This window comes from Gobio gobio (assembly GCF_949357685.1).
Source record: "Gobio gobio genome assembly, chromosome: 12".
Taxonomy (NCBI): Eukaryota; Metazoa; Chordata; class Actinopteri; order Cypriniformes; family Gobionidae; genus Gobio; species Gobio gobio.
The window spans coordinates 51,484,701-51,511,331 of NC_137105.1; the positions used below are offsets into that span (position 1 = coordinate 51,484,701).

Here is a 26,631-nt window from a genome sequence, read left to right on the forward strand (position 1 = left end):
CGTTTCCCCCCAGATTCTGTCGCGTTTCCCCCCAGATTCTGTCGCATTTCCCCCCAGATTCTGTCGCGTTTCCCCCCAGATTCTGTCGCGTTTCCCCCCAGATTCTGTCGCGTTTCCCCCCAGATTCAGTCGCGTTTCCCCCCAGATTCTGTCGCGTTTCCCCCCAGATTCTGTCGCGTTTCCCCCCCAGATTCTGTCGCGTTTCCCCCCAGATTCTGTCGCGTTTCCCCCCAGATTCTGTCGCGTTTCCCCCCAGATTCTGTCGCGTTTCCCCCCAGATTCTGTCGCGTTTCCCCCCAGATTCTGTCGCTTTTCCCCCCAGATTCTGTCGTGTTTCCCCCCAGATTCTGTCGTGTTTCCCCCCAGATTCTGTCGCGTTTCCCCCCAGATTCTGTCGCGTTTCCCCCCAGATTCTGTCGCGTTTCCCCCCAGATTCTGTCGCGTTTCCCCCCAGATTCTATCGCTTTTCCCCCCAGATTCTGTCGCTTTTCCCCCCAGATTCTGTCGCTTTTCCCCCAGATTCTGTCGCGTTTCCCCCCAGATTCTGTCGCTTTTCCCCCCAGATTCTGTCGCGTTTCCCCCCAGATTCTGTCGCTTTTCCCCCAGATTCTGTCGCGTTTCCCCCCAGATTCTGTCGCTTTTCCCCCAGATTCTGTCGCAATTCCCGCAATTCTGTCTGTTCAGAATCTGTTCAGATTCAGATCCCCAATTTGTCACATTTTCCCCCAAATTCCGTTATATCAGTTTATCTGAATTAACTTAAGCTTTGCTAAGAGCGTTTGTGGCATAATTAATGAAAAACAACAACATTCATTTATTTAGAAAAGCAAAAATAGCAGATACAGTACTACGCTAACATTGACTGTTCTGAAGGGGTTAAAAGCCAAACTGTGAACCGTTAAAGCATTTTCAACTCAAGCATTTTGCTGTTTTCTTTTTTGTCTGTTCAAAATAATTTTCTGTGTTACGTAAAGCTTAATTTATATTGACCCGAGAACAACCCTTAAAGCTCTTCTCAGCCCAGTTGTGTCTTTCCTCCTGCAGAGTTCGAGGCCCTGACCCGTTTGGGAATTCCTGATCCTATCAGCTACATAAAGAAGCGGTTTAAGTCCAGTAAACTGCTCTTTCTCAAATCCGCATGTGTTGGCAGAACCATTGTGGATCAGCTCGAGGCCTCGGTGGAGGAGGCCATCAGCTCAGCCGCTTGGGTTGACCTACAGGTGCGGTCATGCTTATCTTCTCTTCACAAAAGAAAAACATATCCACAAATGTTCTGAGGTCCTTTCTTCTCGTTTAGCCCATGCTCCCAAGCAGTCTGTCTGAGGAGGATATAGGAATCCTGTTGAATGAAGTGCTGAGGGCCATGAACGTGCAGTCCAGTGCCAGGCTTCTGTCCACGTCTGTGGTCAGCGAAAAGTTCATCAGCGGATGCCTTGCTTTATTTGATGACATCATGCAACATAAAGCACAGAAGGTGTGTGTGAGCTTGTCCTGCAACTGTACACCATACACCCTCCACTGGGTCAGAAATTAACGTCTGCATTGTTTTCCTTTGTAAGGGCAATCTTCATAATTAATTATCTTATTAAATTGTAAATTTTAAATACTTCAATGTAATCAATTTAATGTAATCAATCATAATACTATAGTCTGTAACCAATACGATTCGATAAGCATCAACAAAAGCCATCTTTACTTTGCCAAGAAGCTGCAAATGACATGGCGCGTTTATGTACACTTACCCAGACCATTCACTCAAAAATGTAAATTCTGTCATCAGTTCCTCAGTACATGTGGAAAGCGTCTGGGGAAACGCTCACAGGGCTCATCAAACAAACACAATGATTCATCTCTCATCCACCCGCGATTGATTGGAATGTTATTTTTGTATTGGCCAGCCCGATGTGAATATAACCGCGAACCGTACACACACACACACACACACACACACACTTGGTCGGCCCGATCAGTGAATATAACCACGAACCGCACACACACACTTTGCGAGCCCTGGCGTTACAAGTCCGAGTCTGATCACGAATGAACCAATAACACCTCAAATAACACCTTCTCCAGCCTGTGACCGCGTGCTAAGGTATGTAATCAATATATATCGAACGATCTGTAACAATGCAATACTAACACATATAAAAACATGTTTTACTCACATTAGTGTGTTGCACCGTTCCTGTCGGATCCAGAAGGCACAGCATTGTTTTAATCTTGATATGTCTGCAAATCCAGTCTGGACCTGTGTCTTGTTTACAATCGATTCCGCGGTGAAATGAAGCGATCAAACACGCAATGTCTTGCGCACATGAGCTGGAACTTCATTAAAAATAAAGTTCAACCACTCATTTCTTATAGTAGAATCAGAAGGAAGCTTATGCAGGTGTGTATATAACTGGAAATCAGCACTTTTTTTGTGAGTACACTGGCTTGAAAGGGGTTGTGTTTTCTGGCTGGTAAGAAATAGCATGTTTGCAGCCGATCGTCACTGGATGTGTTTATCTTCTCTGCTTTATCAACAGAGGTGGGCAGTCACGAAGTACATTTACTTGAGTACTGTACTTAAGTACACTTTTTGAGTATCTGTACTTTACTGAAGTATTATTTTTTAGGGAAACTTTTACTTTACCTTCACTACATTTGAAAGACAAATATCGTACTTTTTACTCCACTACATTTCTATCAAGTCGTTTCTGTAGCAGCTTTGCAAGTCAGTGGATGATTTTTTTTCTTCTTTAAATGTTTTTTTTTGTTGCAAAATGTAAATGTCTAGGAGAAAGAGAAGCATAGACATATGGATGAATCTGAAAGCATGATGAAAGAGCTCAGTTCAGTCTGTTTTTTTGTGCCTCTGAGATGCCAGAGCTCGAGTACTGAATAGAGCTTTCTTTTGTGTTTTTTCCGCACTTAAACAGACCAATACACACAAAATGTCAATTTTCATTTTGGAGAGTATTCACGTAAACAAAGTTGATTATGTCTTAAGTGAACGTTAACAGTTGGGGGAATATCGGATGTGTATCAGTGTATTGGATTTGTGCATTCTGCCTTAAAGTGACAGCAGCTTTGTAAAAAGCTTTGTAACTTAAGTATTTAAATTAGTTTAAGGTGGTCGTATGCTAGCATGTCGGATGGAGAATCACTGACTGGCTTAAACCACCTTGCATTTATACAACAATGCAACAATAATAATATAATGCCTTGACATAAAAAAGGAAATTTACTTTTGATACTCAAGTACTTTTAAAAGCAAGTACTTCTGTACTTTTACTTAAGTAAAAATATTTTTTAACAACTTTCTCTTGTAACAGAGTAATATTTGACCAGTAGTACTTTTACTTTCACTCGAGTAATGGAGTTGTGTACTTTGTCCACCTCTGTTTATCAATAGGAAGTGAAGAATAACCCTGTGTTTCTGATAACTGAGGAGGATGTCAAAGCGTCTGTTTTATTGGAGACTTCATCCTTTTCAAAGAAAGAGAAGAGAGATGAGCGGCGGAAGAAGGCTTCAGGTAAAGAAAGATAACCGTGCAGGAAACACTGATACAGATTGATTTGGAAGACCTCTCTGAAATCAGAATTAGAGTTGCTTTTAGTCCAATGCAAATCTCTTGCAGTTGCACGTTAGCTAGCTATAAAGCACAAGCTCTACTTTCAGCACAATGGTGCCAAAATAAGATAATACAAAAACCCCATAAATCCCAACAGAACATTAAACAACAGCAGATCTCTCAAGATCTCATTACAATACAGTTTGACTTTATTTATTTCACACACAAGTTCTTTTTGAGATGAACAAAGGTTTAGATGTTGATATTTTAGCCTGAAGTCGCCACTATGGTGATCAGTGTTTGATTTACCTGGGCTCTTGACTTTTAACATTGTTTAATCTCTGGCCACTTAAAAGTTGGGACTTTTAACATTAGATTTTCTCTGGCTGCTTAAACTGTTTCTAAAGCACATTTATTATGGGGGGGGGGGGGGGGGGGGAGTAATCTGATCAGATTTTCTTTTGTAGTTTTGCTGTAACAAATTTGTTTTAGAAACAGTTTAAGCAGCCAGAGAAAATCTAATTTTTAAAAGTCCCAACTAAAGCAAACACTTTTCAATAAAACATCATCCAAACATCTGTTAATTCCCAATAAGAACTATAGTATGAAAGAAGTAGTCAAACTGGAGTGTAATGAGTGAAGATGCTGAGATCTTGAGAGATCTGCTAGTGTTTAATGTTCTGTTGCTGCCAGTCATTTGACCGTTTCTTTACGATTTATTTTTTAGTGTTTGATCTTAACAATTCAGGAAATAGCTGTAAAATAACCTGTAAAAAGTATCTGTAAAAGAAAATGTTCTTCTTTTTTTATGCATATGTGGTTTTGCACCATCTGGTGGTGATTTCACATATTATTGCCATTTCAAAAATGTTTTAATACAATTTATTTATTTTTCATTAAATGTGGCATAAGTGTTATTTCAAAACTGCTTTAGAAATGTGACTCGGGCCGAGTACAATAACAAACTGAGCCAATCAGCAATAAGGGGCGTGTCTACTAATTACGGGAAGAGAGCGCTCAGTGCATGTAAGGCGTGACACAGGACGGACATTAGCTGAGCGATGACAGAGATAGATAGCAGATAAAAAACAAATGTGGAAGATGTCTGTGGAACAAAAGAAGGCTTACAATCACGCAAGAAGTAGAACCTGTGTAAATATCGGATCAGCTTTCCAGCGCTGGAGAGAACTCAAGAAGTGAAGGCCGAGATTGCTTTATTTCTTCTCGATACGCAAGTAACATTGATTTTGTTTCACAGAACTAATATATGCTGGCTTTTGCTTGAATATGCTCGTGTGTCATGTTCGTTTGTTTGCCCATTTGCGATCATGTTGTTCACTTCAGCGATGATAAAGACCCGTTCATTTCCACACTGTATAAGCCTGGAGCGTCTAAACCTCCTCACTGTCCCAACATGAGTCCGACAAGTAAGATAATGTACTCCTAATATATGTTTGTTTCCTCTTTTTCTGATCGATATCCCTCTAATCTCGTCATAATTGTAATATATTCGTTAGTTGGACTTTCGTGCTCGTGCTGTCGGGTTGTTCGTGAGAACTGTGTGTTTTTGGCATGGATGGGATGAATTTTTCATTGAACATTTGACCTGGATTACCATAGTAACACACAGATTCCCCCATAGTCGTTGCCTGGATTACGTATGTGTGGGGCGGAGCTATCAAAATAGGGGCGTGTTTGTTTTGGTGATTTGAAATATCAACATTGGTTACCACCAGAAAGCACCTTTAATGTCACAATACTTAACCCTTAATCGTCCCTCAAGTAGGGTTTACGTTTGAGTCCCTTGGGCTCAGATAGACCCCAAACTTTTACAGAGCGATTGCATAAGGAAATATAATTTTTTTACATGGAAAACTATATATCATTTTTTTTATTTACTTCTCAACTATACATTTATGCTGTGTTTTTGTGGGTATTTGGTAGTTGTTTACCTATTTACTGCACAAATACTTAACTATGTCATAAATTGGCTCATTAAAAATGATTTTTTTATGAAAAAATCACTTGAATGATGATCTTAAATAAATATAAATAGTTTTTGGACATTGCTCTATGTGTTAGGGATAGAATACCGCCATCAATAGGTTTGTGGAAAAACTTTAGGAATTATAGTTAAAGAGAAAGAGAGCAATGACCACATTATCCACTAGAGGTCCAGAGGGAAGTTATGCAAAAGTTAAGCTGCCTTTCATCTTTCTTTTATTTGCCCTTTTCCCTCTTTCTCATGCTTGTTCCATGTTGCATTTGTGCTCAAGTATTTGTCCTTCATTTATGTATGGAATTTTTTCAAATTTATGCCAGTTTTGTTGATTTTATTTACCAGTTTCTATAAAAATGCTCTCTGTTGCAGTCACACGTGTGTGTGTGTGTGTGTGTGTGTGTGTGCTTGTGTGTATGCTTGTGTGTATGAGATAGAAAGTTCGTTCCACTTTGTGTTTATGCTCTAGGACCAGATCTTGATATAAATGTAGACATTTTCAGATTTATACTGGATTTAGTTGATTTTTTTTTACAAACAAAGTGAAAAAAAAGCATTTTTTACATTTTCCCATTCATTGCCAAAATCCAAAAAAATGCTCCAGACACCTGCGTTTGTGTTTGTGTGTGTGTGTGTGTGTGTGTGTGTGAGTGAACATGCTTGTTCCATATTGCATTTGTGCTCTAGTATTAGTACTTCATTTATGTATGAAAATCTTTCAGATTTATGCCAGTTTTGTTGATTTTATTTGCCAATTTCAATAAAAATACTCTCTGTTGCAGTCACACACGTGTGTGTGTGTGTGTGTGTGTGTGTGTGTGTGTGTATGCTTGTGTGTATGAGACAGAAAGTTCGTTCCACTTTGTGTTTATGCTCTAGGACCAGATCTTGATATAAATGTAGACATTTTCAGATTTATACTGGATTTAGTTGATTTTTTTTTTACAAACAAAGTGAAAAAAAAGCATTTTTTACATTTTCCCATTCATTGCCAAAATCCAAAAAAATGCTTCAGACACCTGCGTTTGTGTTTGTGTGTGTGTGTGTGTGTGTGAGTGAACATGCTTGTTCCATATTGCATTTGTGCTCTAGTATTAGTACTTCATTTATGTATGAAAATCTTTCAGATTTATGCCAGTTTTGTTGATTTTATTTGCCAATTTCAATAAAAATACTCTCTGTTGCAGTCACACACGTGTGTGTGTGTGTGTGTGTGTGTGTGTGTGTGTATGCTTGTGTGTATGAGACAGAAAGTTCGTTCCACTTTGTGTTTATGCTCTAGGACCAGATCTTGATATAAATGTAGACATTTTCAGATTTATACTGGATTTAGTTGATTTTTTTTTACAAACAAAGTGAAAAAAAAGCATTTTTTACATTTTCCCATTCATTGCCAAAATCCAAAAAAATGCTCCAGACACCTGCGTTTGTGTTTGTGTGTGTTTGTGTGTGTTTGTGTGTGTGTGTGTGTGTGTGTGTGTGTGTGTGAGTGAACATGCTTGTTCCATATTGCATTTGTGCTCTAGTATTAGTACTTCATTTATGTATGAAAATCTTTCAGATTTATGCCAGTTTTGTTGATTTTATTTGCCAATTTCAATAAAAATACTCTCTGTTGCAGTCACACACGTGTGTGTGTGTGTACGTGTGTGTGTATGAGATAGAAAGTTCGTTCTACTTTGTGTTTATGTTCTAGGACCAGACCTTGATATAAATGTGGAAATTTTCAGATTTATACTGGATTTAGTTAATTTTTTTTTGACAAAAAAAGTGAAAAAAAATTATTTTTTACACTTTCCCATTCATTTTCAATGTGGGGTCAATCTGACCCCGAGGGACTTAAACGGTACATTTTTTTTTACACACCTTTAGAACAACCAAATCAAGCCCAGATTTTTTTGTGCATGTTTAGATAGATTATTTAGGAAAAGTCACAGAGTCTCATGGCCCTGAGATGAAGGGAACACTTTTTAAAAATGGAGGAAAAGTCCAGTGGGGTCAGCTGGAGCCCAAGGGACGATTAAGGGTTAAAATAACAGCCGAATTTGTAAAATTACAAACAATAACTGTAAAATTAACGAGTTGAGTACAATTTAAAATAAAATAAAACAACCTTAAATTATTATTTCTTCCCAAACTTTCAATAGTAAAAACTCAAGAAAGAAATGTATAGCTAGAAGAGTTCATATGTAGATATTATACATCACTCAGGCTGTTTATTATTATGATTTCCCCATTGTTCGGATACTTAACCTTTTGAAAGTTTTTCATTCTTGTAATATAAATGATTGTTGATTTTTTTTAAAACCTCTGCTGTTGACTTTTTGCTTCTCAGAGGGCGGCGGAAGCGTGAAAGGAGGTGGAGGTGGAAACGCCAGAGAGATCCGAATCCGCAAAACCAAGAAGAAGGGCAGGAGGGAGGAAGACAGTGATGAGGAGACATCACACACCTCTCAGGGTATGAGCACAGATAACACTGATCATCTCGTCATCACGGCTCCTGTTATATTAGGCAGCAAGTGAACATTTTGTCCTCAGAGTTGATGTGTTAGAAGCAGGAAAAATGGGCAAGCGTAAGGATTTGAGTGAGTTTGACAAGGGCCAGATTGTGATGGCTAGAAGACTGGGTCAGAGCATCTCCAAAACTGCAGCTCTAGCTTGAGTATTAACATCTAGTCTGAGAGATGTGCTTTAACGGGGAAGATTTCCGATACCGTGACAGTTTACCCATGTTGCTGTGCTAGATCATAATGGAAGTTCATTACGACTGCCACTAGGGGGCGAACTCCAACAGTCATGTCCAAATGTCATGTGCAGTGGAACAGCGGCTTTAGTGTGATTTGTAGTGGTGGTTGGAAATAAGCAGTTGTTTTTGTGTGTGTGTGTGTGTGTGTTACAGGTCGAAATAAAGTAGGAGACGTGCCCTTCCTGTCAGTAGAGGAGATCATGGAGGTTCTGGAGAAGAAAGTGTGTGACAGCTCTGAGGAGATGCTGCAGGAACTAGCAGAGCAGTTACAAAGGTTCAAACCATGAGATTTCTAGCTACTTGACACTAATAGTGCAGAGTTCAGATCTGTTCACACCAACACTTAAGGGCGCTTTCACTCCTACCTTGTTTGGTCCGCATTTTCGGACTTTTCAGTTTGGTCTGAATCAAAATTACAGGTGTGAAACCTTCTCTGGACCACAATCCGGACCAAACAGACGAAATTTGGTCCGATGAAAAGAGGTCGTCTCGGTCCGGATCAAACTGAACAAAGGTTCGGTTCGTTTCTAGTGTGAAAACATTTTCTGTATGGTTTGGACTTTCAGACCATTTACAGGAAGTTCCTGTTTATGTTTAAATATTATGTTGTTTTTAAATTTAATCTAGGCTACATTAATTATAAAAAGTGAAAAGATGCGCAATATGTCAGAAGACAGAAGCTCAGAAATTATTTTGAAAGAAATTTTGTATGATTTTGCTTAGAAAGCCTTTCTTTAAAGTGAATTTCGTTTCGTATAAATTGGATCTTAATTTTAATCAGATAATCGCCTGGATTTAATAAATAAGAAGCAAATAGTCTATAGCAGACAATAATGGCGGGAGCGATCACATGCTTTACACATGAACATTAAACTGAAACTCAGCAGATACTCGCCTCACAAACATGAGAAATATGTGTATATAAAGCTTGAAATGTCCACTTTTAAACGTGACAAAAAGAAAATAGTCAAGCAATGCGCACTGTTCAATATGCGTCCGTTCATTCATTCTTGTCAAAGACGCGTCAGATGCACGTCCGTTTACAAACCAATCAATGTCCAGATGCCGCCCACACAGATGAAGACGAGTGGACGCAACTGTGTCATGTTCAGTTCTTTAGTGCGCTCGCATAATTGCAATGTGAAACCAAACCAAAACTAACCGAATGTATAAAAACATGAACTTCGGTTCGGACCTTGGTGAGGACTTTCAGCTGTGAAAACGGCCAAAGGTTCAGCACGAAAATGCGTTCTGACTTTCGCATACAGTGTGTCAGATCAGATGCACTGAATGAGATCACCTGTCCTCACCTGAGCTCAAAGGTACACACACACACACACACACACACACACACACACACACACACACACACACACGTCTGCAAGTCTTATTGGTTGGCCAGTTTTCGTCGCACTGCAATGGAAAAGAGATTTACCTTTTCACTGAACAGGTCAATTCACCTCCTACTGCATCTCCAGCAAGGAGAGTTTTCATGCTGGAGTGAATAAATGCAAACAATACATTTGGGAGGAACATGTACATTTAATCCAAACAATCAGCATTAGAATAAACGTGCGTAAGCAAAATAGCTGGGTAAATGACCGCCAATACATGGAGACAACATTAAAAATAATAAAATGTAAATAATAAATTAATAATCTATTACTTGTTTATCAATAACCAGGCATTTTTAGCAAGCATTGAGTGTTTGTGGTAAAGTTTAGGCCTTGAGGTTGTTGTTTTTCAAAGCTTTGAGATGAATTCAACAACATTTTGAAAATGAATTTGCTGAACCGCAACCCTTTTTTTTGGACAGGCCATTGAGTAAATTGTACCAGGAAGTGGTCACTACAGCTTTCATGTCCACAAGTTCAACCGGAGCAGGAGGAAGTCGGAAGAAAAACATGAAGGATCTTCAGGAGGAGATCAACAACTTGTACAACAACATCCGCCTCTTCGAGAAAGGAACCAAACTCTTCTCAGGTTTGTCTGTTCTCTCTCGAGCCTTAAAGCGCTGGTTGATCACTTCTGTAACTTTAGTGAGTGTGTGAGTGTGTGTCACTGTTTGAGCATAAACAACATCTGCAAAGTTACGACACTCAAAGCAAAGGGAGATATTTTCTCTCTTTTTAAGGACTACAACAAACGGCTGGTAGGGACTACAACGAGTTAGTGACATCACTACCCCTAACATTTGCATAACCCCGCCCCCGGAATAGCGTGTCATAAAGCAAGATGACATCATCAGTTATAACCGTAATTACACTAAACTATCCCTGTTCTCTCTTCATCAGCAGATATTCTCTGGCTCATTTTACCCCACACCAGCGCTTTATAGATTATCATGACAGAATATGCTAATCAATGACTGAAGATGGTTAACTCATAAACATAATAATCCATCATTGTCCGACTCCGGTTTGATCAGAAAAGGCTGAACAGTTTCGTGTGTGTGTGTGTGTTAGTGTGTGTGTGTGTGTGTGTGTGTGTGTGTGTGTGGTAATCAGCTGCTAACACAAGCTTTTGAAGCTCCGCCCTCTTCCTGAAAGGGGGCGGGGAGCAGCAGCTCATTTGCATTTAAAGGGACACTTTTGCTCACCCTCAAAAATTAACATGCTATAAATTATCTGTGGGGTATTTTGAGCTGAAACTTCACACACACACACACACACACACACACACACACACACACACACACACACACACACACACACACACACACACACACACACTGGGGACATCAGAGACTTATTTTCCCTTAAAGTTAATACACAAATGTTTGTGGACTGAAAAGTGAAAGCAAATGACTGCACACAGGTTATCCGTACAGTGTGTGTGTGTGTGTGTGATGTTTCTCTCTCTATTAGGCTATTATCTAATGTTTCTGCGTTTTTTTTCTGAACACCCCAGATGACACGCAGGCTACCATTGCCAGGCATGTTTTGAAGACCGTATGTACGGATGCGACCAATGTTCTGCTGAGCTTTGTGGCATCTGAGCACATGACCTCGGACAGCTCGACTGCCATCACCAGTGAGGTACGATCTACTGTATAATCCTATTCAAGACGACTAAACGATAGAATCGATAATGAAAATCTACAAATAGTGGAGGAGACGGGGTGAGCTGCTGCTGAATTCTTTATTTTAAGCCTCATGCTAATGCATTAGTGTAATGTTTAACATGACTTGCCCTGTCAGGCGTGTTGACAGATGTGTGTGTTGTTTTTCATTTTACGGTTATATTTTTCTGTCAGTGTTACAAATTCACGCAAGTATTTCCATTTTGCACGAAAGCTTGTCCTGACAGTCTGTGTTAAGGCCTTTGCACACTGAGTCCGATGCGTATTAATGAATGCTTTACAAAAAAAACCGCAAAACAACACAAAATGCCGTCTTCCACCTCCTTATCAAGGAGCTGCGGATTATCCAGAGCGATTCAAAGTTGAATGTCAGTGGCTCCGTTTGATGCTTTGCTAGCGATACTGGAGCCACATATTAAAAAGAAGACCACTAATTTCCAATCCTGAACAGAGGCAGTATGTCTAGGATCCGCGCGCGCACGCGCACACACACACACACACACACACACACACACACACACACACACACACACACACACACACACACACACACACACACACACACACACACACACACACACACACACACACACACACACACACACACACACACACACACACACGGTTTACAGGGAGTTGGTGTGCTATAATTATAGCTGTGAATGTGATATTGTAGTATTTTTGATACAATAATATTTGTATATATAATTGTAGGTATCTGAGGAGCACTGGCGATTCATTCACCAGCATTGCCAGCAGTTTTAGGTTGGGCATCTGATGTAGATGGGAAAAACGCAGAAAATCGAACCTGTTCCGATTTTTTTTTTGACGGACGAAAGTTTCGGAGGCAGTGTGCAAGCGTGATTGACATAACGTGAGGTCGAATTAATTTTTTGACGTGCAAAAATTTCCCATGCGAATTTCGGACTCAGTGTGCAAAGGCCTTTACACTTCAGACTCCACTGAATGAGCACCTGCGAACTCATGCTCGTCGTCACCACGGCTGTTAAAACACACACACACACACACACACACACACACACACACACACACACACACAGACGCATACACACACACACACACACACACACACACACACACAGACGCATACACACACACACACACACACACACACACAGACGCATACGCACACACACACAGACGCATACACACACACACACACACACACACACACACACAGACGCATACACACACACACACACACACACAGACGCATACACACACACACACACACACACAGACGCATACGCACACACGCACACACACACACACACACACGCAGACAGACAGACGCACACACACACAGACGCACACACACACACACACATACACACACACACACACGCAGACAGACAGACGCACACACACACAGACGCACACACACACACGGACGCACACACGGACGCAGACAGACACAGACAGACAGGCACACATGCACACACAGACAGACAGACACTGACAGACAGACACGCACACACACAGACGCACGCACGGACGCACACACGGACGCACGCACGGACGCACGCACACAGACACACACACAGACGCATACACACACACACACACAGCGCATGCGCACACACACACACACACACACACACACACACACACACACACACACAGACACAGACACACACACACACACACACACACACACACACGCAGACAGACAGACGCACACACACACAGACGCACACACACACACGGACGCAGACAGACACAGACAGACAGGCACACATGCACACACAGACAGACAGACACTGACAGACAGACACGCACACACACGGACGCACGCACACAGACACACACACGCACACACAGACGCACAAACAGACACTGACAGACAGACACACACACGCACACAGACGCACGCACAGATACACACAAACACACACAGACAGACACACACAGATACAGACAGGCGCACACACAGACGCACACACACACACACGCACACACAGACAGACAGACACGCACGCACACACAGACGCACACACAGACCCACAGATACACACACAGATACAGACAGACTCACACACACACACACGCACACCGATACACATACAGATACACACACACACACACACACACACACACACACACACACGTATTTTCTATCCCCTTACACTGCCCCTGCCCCTAAACCTACCCATCACACACACACACGTATTTTCTATCCCCTTACACTGCCCCTGCCCCTAAACCTACCCATCACACACACACACACACACACACACACACACACACACACACACACACACACACACACTGCCCCTGCCCCTAAACCTACCCATCACACACACACACACACACACACACACACATTGCCCCTAAACCTACCCCTCACAGGAGACTGTGCAGTTCACTTTCTGTGAAAAAAAACTTGTTCTGTGTGATTTATAAGCATTTTGAAAAGTGAGGACATGGGGAACGTCCTCATATTTCACCCTCTTTTTGTAATACCCATGTCATTATACACATTTGTGTCCTGATATTTCACAAAAACATGCCCACACTCACACACACACACACACACACAGACAGACCCACATACACACACACACACACACACACTCTCACAAAAACAGACACACACACCGACAGCACACACACTCTCTCACACAGTCTCTCTCACACAACTCTCTCTCTTATACACACAGACATAGACCACACACAGACTCACACACACACTCTCACTCTCACTCTCACACACACACACACACACACACACACACACACACACACACACACACACACACACACACAGTTGAAGCTTACAACTGGACATTTTCTGAATAATCCGCTATTTAGTTTGGAAAAACCTCACTTTTTTTCTCGATGCCTATATCAACATCTTGTTTACATGTGTGTTGTGTGTGTGTTTATCATTTTGCAGATCAGGCTGAAGATTCTGGCCAAGCTCTCAGATGAAGTTAAATCTCCTCTGATGAAACTACACAACAGTCTCAATGGAAAGGTGCGTTTAATGGCACAAAATATCATCATATCCAAGCCCACACACCACATTCCAGCAGTTCTGCATATATTATTATGTTTATGAAATAATTTGATAATGCTTTCAGCTATGAATGAGATTGTAGCGTAGCATAATCAATGAGTAATGAGTAAGAGTCATTAACTTTAAATCCATTGAGAGAATTCCACATATTTCCGCCACAATTAGTGGAGAAAATGTGAAAAATACTTAATATTCCTTTATATTTTACAAACATTCTTATGGGATCAGCCAGTTATTGTTTGGAAGAACAAAGTAGCAGAAATTGTTTCCATTTCTTGACACTTGCAGGCCATTGAAGACTTTCTGTCCTGTTTGGAGACGAGTGCAGAAGAGTGTGGGCTTCTTCTGAAGAAAGGTGACAAGAAGAGAGAAAGGTATGGCCACTTCTCCAACACTGCATCAGTTTTGATCACAGAAGTGTCTCAGCTTTAGTAATTGTTGACCTTGTTATGTTTGGAAATAAGGAGTCATAGACCATGGGATGCTAAAGTTCCCAAAAGTCAAAGGAAATCCCGAACACTATTAAAATCTGCAAAAAGTATCAAAAATGTATTGGCAACGTTTCAGCCTTCATCAGGCATATACAAATCATACTGTTCACACTCGATCACACTTAATGATAACATGACCAACCACTGCGGAGATCCATTGATTATCAATCAAGCACATCATTAGCACCACAGCATCATGTATAGTTACATCAACAATTATACAAAGAAATGATCATAAAACGAATCCATATGAGTTGAGCGGTGTAGTCCACATTTTCTGATGTTATATGATGGACAGATTGTCACATATTGAAATAATTTCAAGGTTTTCATATGGTGTGTGTGTGTGTGTGTGCAGGCAGGCTCTCTTTGTGCACCGGCAGGCTCTGTTGGAGCAGTTGAGGGAAGCAGAAGACCCGGCGCTCGTGCTGCATCTGACCAGCGTCATGCTCTTCCAGAACCTCACACACTGCATGCTGCATGCTCCTGGGCGCTGTGTGCCACACATCATCGGCTTCCTGCAGAGCAAGATTCCCGAGGTAACTATGAGTCCCGAAACCTGTAGATTTCAGGTGTGTGTGTTCTTCAGCCGTGTATTAATGACAACTGTTACACAAAAGGGTTTTGCCCATTCAGAATCATCGGTGTAAAACACAAGTTCTTTTGGGTCACAGACTAAAAATGGATTGTCTTTTTGGCTGCGTTCACACTGCAGGGCTTAATGCTCAATTCCGATTTTTTGAAAAAATGCGATTTTTTTTTTTGCAAGGCCGTTCACATTTCCAATTAAATGCGACCTTTTGTGATCTCCTGTGTGAACGTGAAATGACCCAGAAGTGACCCGCATGCGCAGAAGAGTACTCAACGGTCAACGACGTCACTTGTTGTTTACGGAAGTAGCCAAATATGGGCGTCAGCATTGGAGTTCGTTTAGCTTTATTAAAGTTACTTTCGCAACGGAGCCAGCACCATTACAACCTTCTCATGTTAAGAAGAAAATTAAAAAAGAGGAGGAGAGCAAGGTTTTTGGCCATGGCGTTTTGTGGAGCGGTGGTAGCAACGTCGGTACAGAGAAACGTGTGTGTGCGGAGTCGCAGCCAGGAGTGGTGGGAGACTGATGTGAGTGGCTTTACTGATACCGAGTTCGTCAGTAACTTCAGAATGACCAGATCCACCTTCAATTATGTTTGCGAGCGCCTTCAACTAACTTTGTCACGGGAAGAGACACGTCTGCGGCGGCCCATAACAGTGCAGAAACGAGTTGGAGTGTATTGGCTAGCAACAGGTGCGTACTTCTTCTTTTATTGGCGGTTAGCAACTATTTCTTGTGCATTACCGCCACCACTGGACTGGAGTAAGGAACGGGAGTTACAATGATGACGTTTGTCGCGTATCAACGACGTGCGGGTCGGATACATGTGACCTGGCAGTTCAGACTGAAGACGCATTTCAAAAGATCAGATCTGTGTCGTTCAGACTGTCATGAAAAGATCAGATACAGGTCGCATAAGGGCAAAAAAATCGGAATTGGGTCGTTTCAGCCTGCAGTGTGAACGCAGCCTATGTGATACAGCCGAGAAAAGACAAATACTAAATATAAATACTGAAATGCAGCGAATCATTTGCTTGGCAATCATTCATAAGGCATGGTTTGAGTTTGAGAAGGAACGAAATGGAAGAACAAAGGAACAGAAGAATGAAATGGAAGAACAAAGGAACAGAAGAATGAAATGGAAGAACGGAAGAATGAAATGGAAGAACGGAAGAATGAAATCGAAGAACTAAGGAATGAAATGGAAGAACGAAGGGACGGAAGAATGGAAGAACGAAATGGAATGGAAGAATGAACAAAATTGAAGAACGAACGACCGAAATGTAAGAAGGAAGGAATGAAATGGAAGAACGAAGAAATTAAATGGAAGAATGAAAGAAATGGAATGGAAGAACGAATGAAATTGAAGAACGAACAAACAAAACGGAAGAATGAAATGGAAGAACAAACAGAAGAACGAAATGGAAGAACAAACGGAATGGAAGGAAGAAGAACAAACGAACAAAGTGGAAGGAAGAAAAACAAACAAAATGGAAGAAGAACAAACGGGAAGAACAAACGGAAGATTGAAATGGAAGAAGAACAAACGAACAAAATGGAAGGAAGAAAAACAAACACAATGGAAGAAGAACGAACGGGAAGAACAAACGGAAGAATGAAATGGAAGAAGAACAAACGAACAAAATGGAAGGAAGAAGAACAAACGAATGAAATGGAAGGAAGAAGAACAAACTAAATGTAAGAACGAACGAACAAAAAGTAAGAACAAACAGAAAAACAAACTAAAATTAAGAACAAACAGAAAAACAAACGAAATGGAAGGATGAACGATCCGCTGAGACGTAATTTCAAACAAAAGCAGGCAGAAACGACGTTGGTTTGGTGTTTGTTCCGGGAGTTTGAAACGGCTCTGGTCAAATCTTCTCCGGTTTATTTCTTCGAGGTCGGACGTCCATGAGTTAAAACCACAGACTGCATAACACAATGGACGTAGTGTACGTGATGTCACCTGTATGTTTGTGGGCGGAGCCTGCCGTCGCCATCTTGGCAGTGTCACCGCGAGTCACTCCCAGATAACCGAAAACGGGCAAAGAGGCGGGACGTGGGCGGAGCTGAGGTGATGCGATGACTGACAGACAGCAGACAAATGGCAATCCACCTGTCACTCAAAGTGGCCACGCCCTTAATTATGCAGAACTTTAAGGCTTTATATAATGTAAACGAATGAGTTATAAAACATTCACCCCCTCACAGTCCTATAGCTATAGAGACCAAAACCACTTTTTCTCCCAGACTGTAAACATGTTTTTCTGCTGTAAAGTTGGGCAGTTTAGCATGGGATTGACTTCTGGAGCCTCTAGTGGCCAGTCGAGGAATTGCAGTTTAAGTCACTTCCATGTTGGATTCAAGAAAGGATGCGGCTTGGTAAAAACATGAACATTGGAGAGCTGCTTTGGTTAATACATGTTTAAAGGGTTAGTTCACCCAAAAATGAAAATTCTGTCATTAATTACTCACCCTCATGTCGTTCGACACCCGTCAGACCTCCGTTCATCTTCAGACACAAATGAAGATATTTTAGTGTAAAGCTGATGCTGAGAAAGGCTTCAGATAGGCCTCCATTGGCATTCAGTACATTTACACTCACAAGACCCATAAAAGGCACTAAAACGACGTTACAAAGTCCATCTCACCACAGTGACTCTACAATAATTTTACGATGCGACGACAATAGTTTTTGTGCGCAAAAAAAAATCTAAATAACACCTTTATCCAACTTGTTCTTGTCTTCCGTGTGTGCCTCCACGACGCATGCGCGAGAATATGAGCAGATCCGGCGTTCGGACACATGACCCAGAAGAGATTTGTTTACAAGCAGAGGAAGACGCGCGTGTCTAAGCTGTTGAATTCTACATTGATCGTGCTTTAGGTCTCGGCGTAGTTCTCAAAATCAGGCTAAAGTGTGCATTTCATGGATTCCCGAACGCCGGATCTACGTCATATTCTCGCGCATGCGTCGTGGAGACACACACGGAAGACAAGAACAAGTTGGATAAAGGTGTTATTTAGATTTTTTTTGCGCACAAAAACTATTGTCGTCGCATCGTAAAATTATTGTAGAGTCACTGTGGTGAGATGGACTTTGTAACGTCGTTTTAAGAGCCTTTTATGGGTCTTGTGAGTGTAAATGTACTGAATGCCAATGGAGGCCTATCTGAAGCCTTTCTCAGCATCAGCTTTACACTAAAATATCTTCATTTGTGTCTGAAGATGAACGGAGGTCTGACGGGTGTCCAACGACATGAGGGTGAGGAATTAATGACAGAATTTTCATTTTTGGGTGAACTAACCCTTTAAGACTGTAAAGCTGCTTGCTTTAAAGCAATCTATCGTGTTTAAAGCAACATAGTGAATGTACAGAAACCCATATTTCTGTCCCTGTGTGTGCTTTAGGACCAGCACAAGCTGCTGTCTCAGTACCAGAGTCTGGTGGTCAAGCAGCTGGTGGTCCAGGGCCATGAGAAGAGCAGCAACCCGGGGGACGGAGTCGAATACGGCCCTGAGGACACGGAGGGCCTTCAGAAAGAGCTCCGCAGTCTCACCAGAGACATTAAAGAGACCATCCTCACTCAGAGAAAGCCGCCTGTCGCGGAGTAACCCAGCTGTTGGTGTATCCGGCTACAGGGTGTATTCGAGCGTTCATTTTAAATCTGTAAAATAAACTGACTGAATTCAGCCCGGCAACCGTTTCCTCTCCGAGAAGCAACGGATAAACCAAAATCAGACCAGAATGTATTTATAAAGCTCCCAATTTCAAAGGGATAAAATAAATACAAATAAAGAAAGATTAAAAGAAAACATTTCATGATTTTTACCAATCCGTTTTGTTGATCCAATTATTAAGTAAGTATTAATGCTCAATTTACAGTGAGGGCGATCGAGGGACTTGTAAACATTGGTGCAAACATTCATCGCTGATGCTTGATGCATTCAATTCAGCTTTAATTTGGTCTTGTGGACTGTGTCATGTGAAATCGCATCATCGGGGTGGTACTAAATAAGTCAAATATGCTATTTTTATGAACCCTCTTATTTTATTAAAATTATTAACATATTAAAGATTCTGCAAGGTGTATGTAGCCTACACTGTACACAAATTGCCAGGAATTTAAAGGATTAAAGAGTTTTATTATCCAACAAATTACTGTAGTCAGAAATTCACAGTGACATTAATGCATGCTGGGTAATTTTCTTATGAGTTGCTGTTAATCAACAGCAGAATGATGCTGACATCATAGTCATTGCTCTTGTTTTACTGTTAGTTCACTTGATAACGTTGTCTTTAACCGGCACTGTAAGAAATGATATTGTTTAGTGCTGTAGTTGTTATGTAGTCACTATGATGGAGATCAGTGTTGCATTAGCTCGAGATCTTGGACACACTGTATTCATATTCAAATTTCTGATCTAGTCAAGTCAGAAGTGTGACAAATGAAAAAATGTGTTAAAACAACGACAAGCTAGAATATAAAATAAGCTAATTGGCTGATTTTAGGCTATTATTAGCATTATTTTAGCCTAAATATTTACCAGTATTTTATTTCAAATTCGTTATTGTTTGTAGATTGAGATTTATCTTTGAAAAGTGAGACATGATCTTGTAACATAATGATGCACACACATCAATACTCAACATACTAATCACAACAAGAGTGACTCAACAAATAATAATAAAGATAAATTCTGAACATTACAAAACAAACAACACAAACTGCTAAAAGCAAAGCAAAAATAAGTTCATCCGCACAGATAAAACCAACAAGAATCAAGAAACCGCATAATCTATTCATACCGCACTGCATGCTGGGTACCTTGGTATCGTCTGTACTTTTGGTAGAAAGTAGATAAAGAAATTGTGAAAATGTGACGTTACCAGTCTTTCTGCAGGACCGGTTTTACTGAGTACTGCATTCAAACGGTCCCCGTTTACAACGTTTGTGTTTGCAGCGCTGAGCATTGTAGCCAATCACAGAGAAGTCTGTTGAGTGTATGAATGTAGCGGCAAATCAGAGGTTATGTTAGTCAGATTCCCCAGTCCATTCAAGGCAAGGCAAAGCAAGTTTATTTATAGCACATTTCATGCACTATGGTAATTCAAAGTGCTTTACACAAAATAAAGGCAAGGAAAATTTAAACAGTTATAAAAGGAATTAAAAGAATAAAAATATGATCCATAGATAAGATAAAGTGGCATCAGTCGGATATACAGTGGCACAGTGATCATTCAGTAGATGACAGCTAAACTGATGAGAATTGCGAGATATAAAGTCAGAATTGCGAGTTATTAGGTTTGCTGTTATAGTCGTGTTTCCGGTGTTCCATCTCTTGCCCACCGCGGCACCGCCCCCACCATTGTTTTGATTTTTATAGTAATAAAATCATTTCATTCAGTTAGACAACAGACACTACAATTAAAAACTGAACGTGGAAGATTGGATTTCAAAGCGAAATGTAAAGCGCATATTTAAGGGAGTTTGTCATTTATACTGTTTTGTTGTTGTGTTTTTCATTAAGAATAATATGCTAATGAACCCCCAATTCAAGCAACCCGTCCCCGAATTGGTGCTAATTCTAAGGCGAAAGTAAAATGCGCACAACCTCACGGGCATTCATCCACGGCCACAGTCATTCACGTGCATTTCCAGTTTTGCGTGTTTTCAGTTCATGCCTATGGAAGCTTAACTTTTATTTGAATTCATTGAAAACACTCGCAATTGCGTGTTATAAAGTCAGAATTGTGAGATAGATAGTCGCAATCACCTTTTTTATTTTTTATTCTGTGGTGGAAACTAGTTTCCATAGAATGTACACCTTAAAAAAAAAAAAAATTGGAATGATAGTGAAAATAATGAACCCATAGTTCAAGCAACCTGCCCCCGAATTGGCGCTAATTCTAAAGCTAAAGTAAAATGCGCACGGCCGCACAGGCATTCATCCACTGGTGTGTTTTCAGTTCATGCCTATAGAAGCTTAACTTCCACAGGAATTCATTGAAAACACTGGCTTTGCTCCGCACTGTTATGAATGCCTGAGCGACCGTGCGCATTTTACTTTCGCTTTAGAATTAGTGATTTGAAAAGCCCCCGCCGGTGATACCGGGTTTTATCTGTGTTATCACGCGTCGATTAACCAGTGATTATCACTACGAGATATAGTGTCAGAATTGTGACAAAAAGATATGCAAGTGGGTTAACTAAACATTTCATATTTTACAGCTGCTTCTTTAAAGGGGCTATATGCGTTTTTCTGAAATTTAAACTCGCGACTGACACCTGTGGCCAAAAAACAGAACTGCTCTTATTTTCTGCTCGCTCTCGCAGCGGTGGTGACGTCACATCCGCAGACAGCGCGGGAAAAAAACAAACCCGCCAGAAAATAGGAAAAATAGGATACAGGCTTATACTGTGAGCGGACAAGGTGTCAGTATGCTCATCAGGAGATGTTTGAGTCATAAATGGTCAAATAAAAAGGCTATTGTTACGTTTATTTTGGGGGAAAAGTTGCAAATAGCCCCTTTAAGTCAGAAATGTTAAACAAATGACAAAAATATTCAGCCAAATTAATAAACGTTTGTCTAATTTCGCCATTTTGAATTGAAATAGGCTGATGTAATGTCATTTATAATATAATTAACAAACAAGAAATATTAACAAAGCCGTTTTCTTCAGATTAGGCATAACATTAATAGTAATGAATGTGTGCATATTGTAAATGAATAATTCCATGTGTAGCTCTCTGTAAATAAATAAAGCTCAGCTTTTTTCAGCTTGTATTGGGCATAAGATTAGTAATGAATGTGTGCATATTGTGAATTAATGTAATAAATTTAGTTACCCAGCTTTCCTGTTAGCCTTAAAAACATTTATCAGTTTAACATATGTTTACTTTCTTCACTGACAAAAATGGAAAAACGTTATCAGTCATATCTGCCCACTGACATGGTTTTCAAGCTATTTTTATCAATTTTTTTGGCGTTCAGAACATCTTAAAGTGCACATATGTAGATCATAGAAATCATAGTTTCCTTGAGGGGCCAGGCCCCCGAAACGAAATAATAAACAGCCAATATCCACTCTAAAAAATGCTGGGTTAAAAATAACCCAAGTTGGGTTGAAAATGGACTAACCCAGCAATTGGGTTGTTTTAACCCAGTGGTTGGGTTACATGTTTGCTTAAAACAACCCAATTCCTGGGTTAGTCCATTTTCAACCCAACTTAGGTTATTTTTAACCCAGCATTTTTTAGAGTGTCATAATATGCATATTAATAAGCTACTTGTTAATAGTGAGAATTGGACCCTGAACTAAAGTCTTACCACATTTTTTTTCATACCCTCACTGAGGCTGAGCCCCCTAAAATGTAAACCCTAGAATCGCCCCTGGACGTGAAGCTTTCTCGAGCGGTTCTGGTGTGCATTTATTGATTGTGAGGGTGATTGTTCCCCCAATCTGGCAACCCTGTGAAGCACTTTTGTGTGTTTTCCCACATGTGGGAGTCGCATGAAATCGGACACTTTCTCCAGCGCGAAGGACGCTTGACGATGGATTGAGGCAGGAATATATTCGCGGTGTACACAGAACTCCCAGAAAGACTTCCCGCAGGTCCAGCGGCCGTCCAGCGCGACCACAGCCGCAGAACCGCGTTCCCTGACGGGCATCAGCTCAACCTGCCGCTCCACACACACTTGACTCCGGTAATGACACAAACTGCTCTTTCTGCTGCTGCTGGTGATGATGATGGAGCTCACTGGTCCAACTCAGACCAAAGTAGATTGTTGAATATTTTCATGTGCATTTATCAGGAATCCACTTGTTTTGTTTGTATTATAGTGGAGTATTTTCCTGCCTCGTGACCTAAAAGTGGTTCAAAACTGTTTTTTTTGTTGTTGTTAGTATGCATTGTGTTGTATTTAAATCATCACTTACAGTCGTCAGTCTAGTGTTGTAAGCATTGCATGCACATTGGCAATATTTGGTTTAACTTAATTCAGTTTTGGACAGCGATTCAATATATATATTTTTTTTCTTAAAATGACCATGTCGGCTACACACAATTTAAAAACCTAAAATAAACACAGCATATTTCAGGTTACTAGCCTCAGCTCTCAATGCATGATAAATGTAATGTTTTCTAATAAGCAAAGCATTGGTTTTTGTGCAATAACAATGGACACATTATGTAACCAAAAATCATTTAGTATTTTTGCCTTGTTTTCACTCTAAATATCTACATAAAATGACATAAGATCTTGTTTTCTGGAAAATATAATCCAAATTAAGTGAGTTTTTGCTTAAAACAAGCAAAATGGGTTAAGAAAAATAATCTTTTTCTATTTGAAATCTCGTTTCTGTCCCGATTGGCGGATCATTTGCTTGTTTTAAGCAAAAACTCCCTTCATTAGTTTTTTTCCCCCCTCAGAAAACAAGAAAAATATTGTGCAATTTGACTTATCTCTTAGATATTTGGACTGGAAACAAGACAAAAATAACAAGTAAGAAAAGCATCTTTTGCAGTGAGCACTTCTTTCTTTATCTCATGACATAACTCAGTCAGTCATCATCATCTTGAAGGATAAACCTGTCCTCTATTTGAAGTCATGCTGATGATAATGAAGGTTATAATTGTGTTATTCATGGTGTTATTTTGCCAAAATGCTGCTCCACAAGAATGCAACTTCTCATGTAAGATGCAGTCTGCAATGAGAAGAGACAAATATTAGAGACAGATGTGGGAACGGAGAACAGGAGGTTTGCAGAGCGGAGAGGTCTCCATTATCCAGTAGATTTACAGTAATCTGAGTTGCATAGCAGCCTCATGAGCTCACAGTGCCGTCCACGCTTTGTGCCAAACTGTCAGTGTGCACTTGTATAATCAGAGCGAGCAGATAGAGTGCTTTTTAATGACATTTTTAAACTGGACTCTGTTTGTTTTGTAAGGAGTAAACGCTGGTTACAATGACCATTCTAGCAGAAGAGGATTCTTCAAACTTTGTCTTTTGCGTGATCTTTCTCCTGGTAGAGGCGATGCGCCGACCGCACCGCTGGAGGAGAGTCCGGTTCCCATCCCTTGGTGGATTTATTTCAACATTATTAAAGGATTAGTTCAGAGTTAAAATCTCCTCGTCGTTTACTCACCCGCATGTCTTTCTTTCTTCAGTCCCAGGACTGGGGTGAAGGTCCACATGCAGCTTCAAAGAGCTCTGCCCAATCCCAGCTGAGGAATAAGGGTCTTGTCTAGCCAAACATTTGGTCATTTCTAAAAGAAAAAAATTACTTTATATACTTTTTAACCACAAATGCTCATCGTGCGCTGCTCCACGCATTACGTCATCATGTCGGAAAGGTCACATGTGACGTAGGTTGAAGTGCTGACCCATGACCCAGTGCCGAAAAACTGCATCTCATTTTCTCCTCCAACTTGAAAATCGTCCAACATCATTTGTTTACCTTTTTTTTTTTTTTGTGACCCTTTAGAGATACATTCATACAAACCCCCACCCCCAATTCGGTATTTATATTTAAAAACAAATAATAACCCCAAAAAATGACCTAGGATTTTGGGTAGAAAAAAATAATCCAAGATTAGAGTCCATGTGAACCAAATTCAGATTCAGATATATGTGATTTTGTACCTTTGTTGATGATCTATGTAATCATTTCCAGTTCCATTGTAGGCCATTGTTGTTTATGAGAAAGTCAAATGGTACTAGTTCTTTAAAGTTGCACTATGTAAATACATTTTCAGTAAAATATCCAAAAACCACTAGGCCAGTGTTATATATTTTGTTCAGTCGAGTACTTACAATATCACAAATGTTTCCAACTATTTGTAAATCGTGAGATGCTCTTTAACCCGAGGAACCGGGACGTGTGAGGGCGTGGCCTGTCGATGACATCATATCTGCGTTCCCCTCGGTTTCTGGTTTTATTCTGCAGAAACGCTTTACTCTCACTGCAGTGTGAACAAGTGTCATATCAGCGGCTGAGAGAACACACAGAGGCGACCTCTAGTGGACGGAAAAGTTACATAGTGCACCTTTAAGTGTAAAGATGACCAAATTATATATTAAAATTGTTTTAAAAAACAATAAATATATATATATAAACAAACGAAATCCCTTGTTGGACTCGGCTCTTGGGTGAGTTTAGTTCTGTTGCAGTTTTCAGTTTGTTTCCATGTTTTTTCCCTCATTTTGATGATCATGTGCACCTGTTCTTCAGTTGATTGATTGGTTTGTTTTGGGTATTTGAGCTGTTTCTTTCAGTTCTTTGTCTGTTCTTATATGTTTTTATACGGTTGTTCAAGTATCCTGAGAGTTTTGTTAAAGCTGCACTATGTAACTTTTCTGTCCGCTAGAGGTCGCCTGTTCAAAGCAAAGGTGTAGTTTGATGACGGCACGTTTGAGCACAGAATCCTGGGACGTGATCTTCAGCTCACAGCCGGTGGGAAAGAATCGGGACAGGACTCAGGCAGAAATCATGTTGATGAGATTATTAACGTTACTGTAGTGAAGCAGAAGCAGGACCGAGTGTTGTGGAGCTGAGGAACCGCTGGAGCGATTGTTAATAGGATGACTTTTATTATGCCACAGTCGCCGGCGGGACTTTTATTATGCCACAGTCTCCGGCGGGACTTTTATTATGCCACAGTCGCCGGCGGACTTTTATTATGCCACAGTCGTCCGGCTGGACTATTATTATGCCACAGTCGCCAATGGGACTTTTATTATGCCACAGTCGCCAATGGGACTTTTATTATGCCACAGTCGCCGGCGGGACTTTTATTATGCCACAGTCGCCGGCGGGACTTTTATTATGCCACAGTCGCCACTTCCACTCCTCCGCACATGAATGAAGGAACATCACCTTCAACTTAACCTTGCAAAGACAGAACTTGTTGTCTCTGCCAACCCAGCACTTCACCACCATCTCTCCATTCAGCTAGGTTCATCAACCATAACTCCGTCCAGGACAGCCAGGAATCTTGGGGTTGTGATTGATGATCAGCTAAAATTCACTGACCACATTACTGCAACAACCCGATCCTGTAGATTTGCATTTTACAACATTAGGAAGATTAGACCCTTCCTATCAGATCATG

The 26,631-nt window shown here is 40.7% G+C and overlaps 2 protein-coding genes across 2 annotated transcripts in view; both read left to right on the top strand.

The window, feature by feature from the left end:
- ufl1 (UFM1-specific ligase 1) overlaps nucleotides 1–22,301 on the top strand; it is a 32,334-nt gene extending 10,033 nt beyond the window's left edge. The window contains exons 9-19 of the mRNA XM_079831153.1: nucleotides 1,045–1,220; nucleotides 1,298–1,474; nucleotides 3,401–3,521; nucleotides 7,895–8,017; nucleotides 8,459–8,579; nucleotides 10,122–10,288; nucleotides 11,216–11,343; nucleotides 14,305–14,385; nucleotides 14,716–14,801; nucleotides 15,277–15,457; nucleotides 18,925–22,301. Of these exons, the coding sequence (XP_079687279.1) occupies nucleotides 1,045–1,220; nucleotides 1,298–1,474; nucleotides 3,401–3,521; nucleotides 7,895–8,017; nucleotides 8,459–8,579; nucleotides 10,122–10,288; nucleotides 11,216–11,343; nucleotides 14,305–14,385; nucleotides 14,716–14,801; nucleotides 15,277–15,457; nucleotides 18,925–19,128 (1,565 nt within the window). The 3' untranslated portion in view covers nucleotides 19,129–22,301. The remainder of the gene's footprint in view (nucleotides 1–1,044; nucleotides 1,221–1,297; nucleotides 1,475–3,400; nucleotides 3,522–7,894; nucleotides 8,018–8,458; nucleotides 8,580–10,121; nucleotides 10,289–11,215; nucleotides 11,344–14,304; nucleotides 14,386–14,715; nucleotides 14,802–15,276; nucleotides 15,458–18,924) is intronic.
- Nucleotides 21,591–26,631, top strand: part of scara5 (scavenger receptor class A, member 5 (putative)) — a 39,982-nt gene continuing 34,941 nt past the window's right edge. The window contains exon 1 of the mRNA XM_079831154.1: nucleotides 21,591–23,224. The gene's annotated coding sequence lies outside the window, so the exon portion shown is untranslated. The remainder of the gene's footprint in view (nucleotides 23,225–26,631) is intronic.